The sequence below is a fragment of the Guillardia theta genome (assembly GCF_000315625.1).
Source record: "Guillardia theta CCMP2712 unplaced genomic scaffold GUITHscaffold_93, whole genome shotgun sequence".
Lineage (NCBI taxonomy): Eukaryota > Cryptophyceae > Pyrenomonadales > Geminigeraceae > Guillardia > Guillardia theta.
The window spans coordinates 150,735-159,687 of record NW_005434581.1 but is presented as its reverse complement, the minus strand read 5'-3'; the positions used below and the strand labels follow the sequence as shown (position 1 = coordinate 159,687).

Below are 8,953 nucleotides of genomic sequence, written 5' to 3'. Positions count from 1 at the left end.
GTTGCTTGCATATTCCCAGCACCTGCGTCAAGCCCCTTACACCCTTCCCACTGTCGCGTCTGTGTCTTCTTCCTCCTTCTCTCCCTCTCTCTCCGTCTTCTCTTCCCCTCTCTCACCTTCCTTGACACCTCCTCGAACCTCCTTCCTGCCGCTTCAAACCGCCTCCCGATGCTCTCCAGTTCCGCTCGCTCCCCTCGGTCCAGGTTTCGGTCGCTCAGTCGCTTCTTCAGCCACTGTCCTGTCCTCTGCGCGATCGCCTGCCCCTTCTCCGCCAGCGCCTCTGCTTTCTTCAGCTGTGCCTGCTCCTCTGTCAGACCTCCTGCCGCCTCCCACCCCTCTCCCTCCTCTCGTCCCGCCCGCATCAGTTTAGAGAGGTTTGAGGACTGATCACGCGCACGAGGCTTCGGCAGGGCTGCCATGCTCTCTCCTCGGCATCGGACTCCAGCCGCACATCTAGACCCATCAGGCATGGGGTCGAGCCAGCAGGACAGGACGCTGAGAGACAAGGAGCAGCCAAGACAGCGGGCGAGGGCAAGGGATGCTATAAACAAATCGAAGAGGAACAAGGGAGGGAGAGGGAGCGGGAGAGGGAGCGGGAGAGGAGGAGGAGGAGTTGACCTTGGAGGGATGGTTGGGGGGGCTGAGAGCGACGAGCGAGGCCTCGAGCTCCTTCGCCGCAGCCTCGAGCTCCTCCGTCCCCTCCGTTCCTCGCGCCATCTTGTAGCTGCTTGACTATAGGGGCGGTGTGGTGAGATAAGACTGTTGACTATAAGGCTATCTATTCGGATAAGTAATATTGACTATGGACAGGTTCTTGCAGTACAAATACATTGACTATAATACTTCTACGGCCTATTGCTTTGACAAAAGGACCCAGTATCAACATTATAGATTGACTAGAAGACTTTCTACGGCCATTAGGTAAAAATTGACTATAGAAGATATTGTGTTGACAAAGATTGACTATAAGTGTTTATAAATACCTCATCCCCGCTATGACCGAAAAGCCCTCATCCCCGCCACCATTCCCGAGTTTGTGAGAAGGGCAGAGACTGGCGCGAAATATGCGAACATGGCGGTTCCGAGGAGAGGGGAGGATAGGTGGGAGCAGCAGCAGCAGCAGCAGCAGCAGCAGCAGCAGCAGCAGCAGCAGCAGCAGCAGCAGCAGCAGCAGCAGCAGCAGCAGCAGCAGCAGCAGCAGCAGCAGCAGCAGCAGCAGCAGCAGCAGCAGCAGCAGCAGGTATGCAGAGAGCCCGGGAAGACAAGGGAGCAGAGCCTCTGAGCATGAAGACGAGGAGGGAGACAGAGAGGCAGGGGATGTGGATAATTGGAGGCAGCACGCAGAAATCAAAGTCAGGAAGAATCGGGTACGTGAACTCCGAGTGAGCTGCAGGAATCTGATCTGAAGGGTGTGCTCGACGATGAAATAGGAGATAGTCGAGCATTCTGAACAATCACATTGACTTTTGATTAGATCCTGGATCAAGCATGTCATTCCGAGGCAAGAGGACCAAGGCAGAGAAGGAGCCGGCTAGTGTGGAGGCGGCCGATGATGATCAGGAGGACACCAACGAGAACATGGATGGCGCTGAGGAAGCAGCCCAGTCTCAGCCCAGCCTGCAGTTAGGTCAGGGGAACTTGAACTGTATGGATGTACATGACTCTGATTGAGAACAGATGTGGGGGAGGCTCAAGGCTTCATTGCCTTTTTCAAGAACATGCCAGAGCCGGCGTCGAGGACGATTCGTTTCTTCTACAGGAAGAAGGAAGGAGAGTTCTACAGCTGTCATGGGGAGGATGCCGTGTACATCGCTCAGGTCGTTGCTGTCTTGCAGTCTGTCTTTGTTGGGATGATGGTGGATGTTTGCGCAGGAGTGCTTCCACACCATGTCTGTTCTGAAGCACATCGGCAAGAACAATGAGCTGCCTGCTGTAGCAGTGTCTCCATCCAACTTCAACAGGTCAGTTCAATGGCAGAAGACGCCTCCCGTTTCTCACCGTCACCTTCCTTCAGCTTCGTTGTACAGCTCTTGACAGAGCGGCAGTACCGCGTTGAAGTGTGGGCAGACGTGAAGGGTAACCCAGATTCGCCGGAGTCTCTGGGTGATCCGTCTTGGCAGGAGGGAAAAATGGATGGACTATTATCCGACAGGGCTCCCCCGGAAACCTCGAGGAGTTTGAGGAGGTGAAGAGGGAGGAAGTTGTCCTTAGCTGACGCTCGCTTGCAGATCGTCTTTGATACCTGTGGGGAGACGCAGGAGACGCCGACAGTTGTTTGCGTTCAGGTAGTCTGTCCATTGTGATGTGACGTCCTTACACAATGGCTTCAAGATTGTCTCTGATGGAGCCGGTTGGCGAGTTGGACTTGCTTACTGCGACAACACCCTCAAGGTTTGAAGACGCTCCCCTGTCCTTACATGCTCTCTCTCTCTCTCTCTCTCTCTCTCTCTCTCTCTCTCTCTCTCTCTCTCTCTCTCTCTCTCTCTCTCTCTCTCTCTCTCTCTCTCTCTCTCTCTCTCTCTCTCTCTCTCTCTCTCTCTCTGTGGCTGACCGGACGGTTCGCCTGCTCTGACCTCATCGTTCACTCCCGTTGACAGATTATCGGAGTTTGCGAGTTCCTCGATGGGGATCAGCTCACCAACCTTGAGGTGGGCTCGGTTGACTCCGATGATGCGCTGACGGCGTCTGGCTGGCAGGCCGCCCTTGTACGACTGGGGACGAAAGAATGTGTTGCTGCAGAGGACAAGGTTGAGAGGGTCGCAAGCAGCTGGAGCGATCTGATGATTTGAATGTAGATGAGATCACCTGTGGAGGGGAAGAAGTTACGAGAGGTTGGAGCGACGAGCCAGAGAGATTTACTGAGCTTGCCTTATCCAATGATTTCAGATCTTCGACCGATGCGATGTCGTGCTGACTGAGAGAAAGTCTCGAGACTTCAGGTTGTCGTGACTGTTGAACTTTCCATGGTTGCAATGGTAACGAGGGAAACAGCACCAAGGACATCAATCAAGACCTTAACAGATTGCTCGGGCCAGAGAGCTGCAAGCTCATAAACGTGCTATTGATTGCACTTGCCTTGCTGCAGACCTGATTGCTGTTACAAGATGGAAGACGAGAACGCGTTGTCGTCGGCTGCTTGTCTGATTAGGTACCTCGACCTCCTGAGCGATGAGAGTCTGCATGGCAAGCTTTCTCCTCCACCTGCACTCTCCCACTGACTGAGCTACCAGGGAAGTTCAAACTGCAGGAGTTGAAATTGGACCGCTACATGAAACTCGACAAGGTAGAGAAGGATGAGGTTGTGGTGGTGGAACGCTGACTGTTTCGTTTTCTTTTAATTCTTCTCCGTTCCCTTGCTCTCCCTTGGTTTCTGCCTCTTTTCTCCTTCCCTTCAGGCGGCTGTCAGAGCGCTCAATCTCCTCCCCCAGGTGAACTTTCACACACTTCAACACTTTTTGGAGATGCTTTGAAGTCATATTTGTGTAGGCGCAAGATGGAAACAGAAACATGTCTGTCTACACGCTGCTAAACAAGTGCAAGGTTTTTGAGCTCCCCTCACACCTTGCTCGTCTCTCTCCTCTTCCTTCTTCGTGTTTGCTCTTTCTGCTTCTTTCCACACAGCCCCATGCCCGCTTCTCTTCCAACATGCATCGCAGACGCATATCGGCTCTAGACTTCTTCTTCGATGGATCAAGCAGGTCCTTGGTGTTGTGTAGGACCGACTTCTGTCTCATGCTCCTTGGTACAGCCGCTCCTTGACCCGCAGGAGATCGAGACGCGTCTGGATCTGGTTGAGACATTTGTCAACGACGTTCAGGTGATTGGAAGCGAGGTGAGGGAAGTCCAGGGCGCTGATGACAAATGAAAACAGCTCCGACAGTCCATGCAGGAGATCTACTTGCGACATGTTCCTGACCTTGCTCGACTCGCCAGAAAGTTTCAGGTTATATCCTAACTGTCCCTCCAGCCCTCAATCTCCTCCCCCTCTCCTGCTCAGTCTTGTTGTTCCTCTTTGCTCGACTCCTCTTTCCTTCTTCCTTCCGCTCCCCCTCACCATGGCGAGCAGAAGCAGTCCAAAGCGACTCTCATGGATGCTTGGCGGCTCTACCAGTTCGTCCAACAGATCCCCAGCATGCGGCAGGCAAGGCAAGAGGCTTTTACTCGCTCAACTGAGAGCCCAGCAGGCTCTAGAGGACTGCGAGACAAGCAAAGGATCGCTAATGAAAGAGAAGATGGTGGATCCTCTGAAATCTCTGGAGGACGACTTCAAGCAGGTGATTCATGATTGTACCGTTGCTCCTGCCAGGCTCTCTTTCCCTTTGATTCTTCTTTTCTGACTCGGTCACTTGTAACTGGTCAACCAAAACTCTTCTATTCGACTCTCATCTTGTTCTCTCACGCTCTCGATTCATACCTTCTCCTCGCAGTATGAGAGGCTTGTAGAACAATCCCTCGACCTCGAGGGGATCGACAACCACGAGTATCGCATCAACCCTAACTACAGGCAAGAGAGCAGAAAAGGGAGAGATCGGGAAGAATTCGAGGATAGCGGGGGAGAGAGGGAGCGATGGATGTTTTATCTCACATTTCATGGAGCAGTCCTGATCTCCAGCGTCTGGCGGAGAGGAAGGAGGAGCTTCGAAGAGACATTGAAAGGCAAGAGGACTGACATACAGCATGAGATCTTTGTTGATTCTTCCTGCAGTGAGAGGAAGAAAGCCGCGAACAAGTTGGGACTAGGGGAGGAGAAGGTGAAGCTTGAGAGGAACAAGGACAAGATTTACATCTTCAGGTGCGAGCAGAGCGGAGATGAAGGGAAGACATGGAGGGGAAGGAAAAGGGGGGCAATAGGAGAGGGAAAACAAGAAAGATAGCTGGAGGGATAACAGCGGGGAAAGGAATCAATGTTTTGGTTCAGTGACGAATGTAGGACATGCAGAAGGAACTCTGACGACATTTTCCTCGTTTGCTCTGCAGGATAACGCGCAAAGATGAAAAGGTTCTGCGAGGGAAGTGCGGATCTTTCAGTGTGCTGGAGACAAGGAAGGACGGAGTGAAGTTCACTAGCACAGGACTTCGTCCCTTGTCTGAAAGGTGAAGTGCACTTCCCGAAATCATTTCCTTCCACTCTCCTTTTCCATTCCTACTGCTTCACTCCACCATGCTTCCCTTTCTCACGACTTCCCCTCCGCCCCCACCCTCCTCACTCTTTGGACTTCTCCCCTTCCCTTCTCTCCCCTCCTTACGCTCTATTGGCAGATACAAGGAAGCAGACGATAGCTACTCGGAGATCCAGACGTCCCTGGTGGAGAAGGTGGTGGAAGTCATCTCCACCTACGCCCCAGCTGTCGAGAGCTTGAGCGAGGTCATAGCAGAGATTGATGTCCTTGTCTCCCTCGCCCACGTGGCCTCCAACGCTCCAACGCAGTACGTTCGTCCCCTCCTCTCCCCAGCAGGTCAAGGCGACCTGATCCTCAAGGAGTCGCGGCACCCGTGCGTGGAGGTCATGGACGACGTCTCCTTCATCCCCAACGACATCGAACTGCTCAGAAGCAGCAGCAGGTTGCAGATCATCACGGGGCCCAACATGGGAGGAAAGAGCACGTACATCCGTCAGGCGGGTGTGATCGTGCTCATGGCTCAGATCGGCAGTTTCGTCCCCTGCTCCTCTGCCGAGATCTCCATCTGCCACTCGATCCACGCGAGGATCGGAGCAGGAGACAATCAGCTGAAGGGAGTGAGTACCTTCATGCAGGAGATGCTCGACACCTCCTCCATCCTCAGCTCAGCCACCGACAAGTCGCTCATCATCATCGACGAGCTGGGAAGGGGAACGTCAACCTACGACGGCTTCGGCCTGGCGTGGGCCATAGCCGAGCACATCGCCAGCTCAATTCGAGCTCCCTGTCTCTTCGCCACTCACTTCCACGAGCTGACGGAGCTCGAGGGCAAGGCCGAGGCCGTCACCAACCGCCACGTGACTGCCCACGTGGCGGACGGAAAGCTCACCATGCTCTACCAGGTGAAGCTGTCTCCTCATTATCAACACAGGAGCCCTGACAAGTCCTCTGCTCTCCTTCTCCTCCCTCTTGCTTCTCCTCTCCTCTGATCCTCTCCTCTGCTCCTCTCTCCTTCCCTCCTCTTGCTCTTTTCACCCATCTATCACTCTCTTTACGCGCCCCCTTCCCCTCCTACTTACTTCTGCCATCTGCTGTCCCCTCCAGGTCCGGAAGGGCGCGTGCGATCAGAGCTTTGGCATTCACGTTGCAGAGCTGGCTAAATTCCCCGAGCACGTGGTGGAGATGGCGAGGCAGAAGGCAGAGCAGCTGGAGATGTTTGGAAACGCCTCGTCCTCTGTGAGCGCCTTGTCATTCGCTTCCTCCCCTCCTCTTCTCTCCCCTTCTCCTCTCATCCTACTTTCCTCTCTTTCTATCTTCTCTTCTCTCCTCCCTTCTCCCCTCCCCTCCTACTCTCCTCCTTACCTTCCCTCACTCCATCCAGTGCTGACGAGCACGCACCCCAGAACGAGGACGCTGTTGGGGAACCAGCCTCTAAGAAACGCAAGACGGACGAGGCGGCAGGTGAGCGGCAGGTGGAGGAAGGGGAGACAGCACAGTAAGTCTTGCTGTAGGCGAGCAGGGCGATCACGAGGAGGGTTCGAGGCTGATCCTGCAGTTTCTCAAGGTTCCTCCAGCTCTCCTTCAGCTCTCCTCATCCTCCTCCCCGTCTGACACTTCGCAGGATTTCTCAGCTCTCCCCTTCGACTCACTCGCCCCCTCCGAGGTGAGGCCCCAGCTGCTGCCCAGCTGCTGACTGACTCGCGGCTGCAGGCTTGCCTCAGGGTCCGGCAGATGCGCGACGAGATGGCGAGCAAAGGCAACAAGTTTGTCGAGAGTCTCCTGCTGCAGCCCGCCTGAGCCAGCAGCAACTCCTTGTGCTGTAAACTGAGTGACTTCCACTCCTCTTTCCCGGCGTCCCACCGTGCCAGGGCGGCTCCGGACCTGCCGAGCGGCGGCGGGCGGCGGGCCGTACGGTCCGATCAGAGTCTCCGACGGTAGCGGCTGAGCGCCCGGTTATCACAGAGTCATGCGGCCCAGTGGCGAGTGTGAGTCTCACAGGCTGACTATCACTGACCGTGTCATCGACTCATCCGATCCAAGAAGTGAGTCTGTCTGATCGATCGACTCCGCCGCACTGCGGCATTAGGCCAACTTGGCAAAGTAATCAGCCTGCAGTCACGGTCCTGGGGGCCCATGCGAGCCGGGCCCGGGCACTCAGCGGGCCGGCCCAGTGCGCCCGGCGCTCGCGGCGCGGCTGCATTCAAGTTTTATTTTTAGGGCCATTAGCAAGACTGAGAGGGCAGCAGCAGTTACTAGGAAAACGACATAAAGGAACTTTTAGTACCCCCGAAAGCGTCCGCATGTGACCCTGCCTGCCCCGTCCTCCGAGCATGCAGTCCTCCATGCTGCTGCGTCGCAGCAGTCAGGCGCTCTACTGGTCATGGAAGACCGTCCATGCAGCGGCGCCAGGAGTGCAGGGAAGAAGAATGCAGGCGGTAAGGACGCGCTCGATGGCGTCCCTGCCTTCTGCAGAGGAGGCATCGTCGAATGAAGCAAAGAACCGGAAATGGAGCAAGGAGGTGGAGGAACGAAAACTGTTCGCGACCCTCCGAGATCTGAAGGGGGAGGAGAAGAAGAAGTTCTTCAGGGGCATGCTGGCCAACAAGACTGCCAACATCTTTCACTTCAACCTCATGATCTCCTCCAGCAGGTTAATCAGGGAGAGCCGCGAGCTCTGGGAGACCCTAAACAAGATGGAGCTGACGCCCGACGTCGTGACCTACACCTCCATGATCAAGAGCGAAGTAAAGGCCGGCAACATGAGCGCGGCAGAGAAGCTTTTCACTGCCATGCGCGCCAAAGGTGTCGAGCCGAACGAGGTGACGCATGGCATCTTGATCGACGGGTACCACAAGCATGGTCGGCTAGAAGACGTGTTCTCAGCATGGAGGAGGATGAAGGAGCAGGGGCTGAAGACGAATGAGGTGATCTACTCGAGCCTCATCGATGCCTGCGCAAAGCGGATGGACATGGCAAGAGCGGAGAAGCTGGTAGAGGAGGTAGCAGCTAACGGGTTCCTTTTCGTGCCTCCCATCTTCACCAACCTGGTGGATCTGTACGGGAGGAGCGGAGACGTAGAGAAGGTCAAGGAGCTGTGGAACAGCTTCTTGGAAGAGGGCCACAAACCGGACCACGTGATGGTGAACGCGATGTTGTCGGTGACGGACAAGATCTCGTCGTTGGAAGATTTTGCCGCCCTCTACAAACAGATCCAGGAGAACAAATGGGTGAGAAGTTTGTTGTGTTTGCTCTCCTCGCGCATTTCAACAGGGAACTCTCTCCAGCTCACGTGTCTGTGTTGATGGCAGGTAACGGACTGCACCACGTACACTATCTTGATCGAGGCGTATAACAAGAGAGGGATGCTCAAGGAGGCAGTATCCTACATCGAGGAACTGAAAACGAGCAACCTGCGGGTGAGCCATGGGAGAGAAAATAGCGGAGGAGGGGGAAATGGAAGATGATGTGTTGATGATCACGATGATGACGTCTATGATGGTGGTTGTGATGGTGAAAGTGAAATGGGTGGTGATGGTGGTGGTGGTGATGATGATGGTCATGGTCATGATGATGATGATGATGATGATGATGATGAAAGAAAGCAATCATTGTGATCGAATGTTTTCCAGCTGGACGGCAGGTGTTACTCCGTCATAATCGACGCGTTTGCTCGCTCGGGGCAGGTAGAAGAAGCCGAGAAATATCTAGAGAAGATGTGCGAGCAGAGGAGGTGGTTCATGAATCAAGGCGAGGAGGGTGAGAGAAAGATATCAATATCGAAGAAGAATGTGCTGGATGCCTTCAACGCAACTCTCAACGGCTGCTACCTGTGA

General features: G+C 54.7%; 3 protein-coding genes across 3 annotated transcripts in view; 2 read left to right on the top strand and 1 right to left on the bottom strand.

Moving 5' to 3' along the window:
- The window catches only part of GUITHDRAFT_144876 (hypothetical protein), a gene marked incomplete at both ends in the record, with an annotated part of 4,597 nt that extends 3,880 nt beyond the window's left edge, over positions 1-717 (bottom strand). Inside the window, 3 exons of the mRNA XM_005824522.1 lie at positions 117-299; positions 398-541; positions 619-717. Coding sequence (XP_005824579.1) covers positions 117-299; positions 398-541; positions 619-717 — 426 coding nt within the window. The remainder of the gene's footprint in view (positions 1-116; positions 300-397; positions 542-618) is intronic.
- Positions 718-1,488: 771 nt separating this feature from the next.
- Positions 1,489-6,917, top strand: Msh2 (Msh2 mismatch repair muts-like protein, meiosis and mitosis; the record flags this gene model as incomplete). The annotated part of the gene is made up of 27 exons (XM_005824521.1): positions 1,489-1,627; positions 1,678-1,817; positions 1,873-1,961; positions 2,015-2,076; positions 2,121-2,185; positions 2,229-2,285; positions 2,332-2,391; positions 2,598-2,648; positions 2,697-2,747; positions 2,796-2,831; positions 2,887-2,939; positions 2,992-3,055; positions 3,105-3,174; positions 3,231-3,298; positions 3,487-3,540; positions 3,657-3,698; positions 3,749-3,817; positions 3,872-3,943; positions 4,185-4,274; positions 4,428-4,792; positions 4,978-5,094; positions 5,260-6,022; positions 6,225-6,356; positions 6,524-6,581; positions 6,632-6,684; positions 6,742-6,783; positions 6,831-6,917. 27 exons carry the CDS (start codon positions 1,489-1,491, stop codon positions 6,915-6,917), a joined length of 2,949 nt encoding a protein of 982 aa, XP_005824578.1.
- Positions 6,918-7,450: 533 nt separating this feature from the next.
- Positions 7,451-8,953, top strand: GUITHDRAFT_89623 (hypothetical protein; the record flags this gene model as incomplete). The annotated part of the gene is made up of 2 exons (XM_005824520.1): positions 7,451-8,143; positions 8,750-8,953. 2 exons carry the CDS (start codon positions 7,451-7,453, stop codon positions 8,951-8,953), a joined length of 897 nt encoding a protein of 298 aa, XP_005824577.1.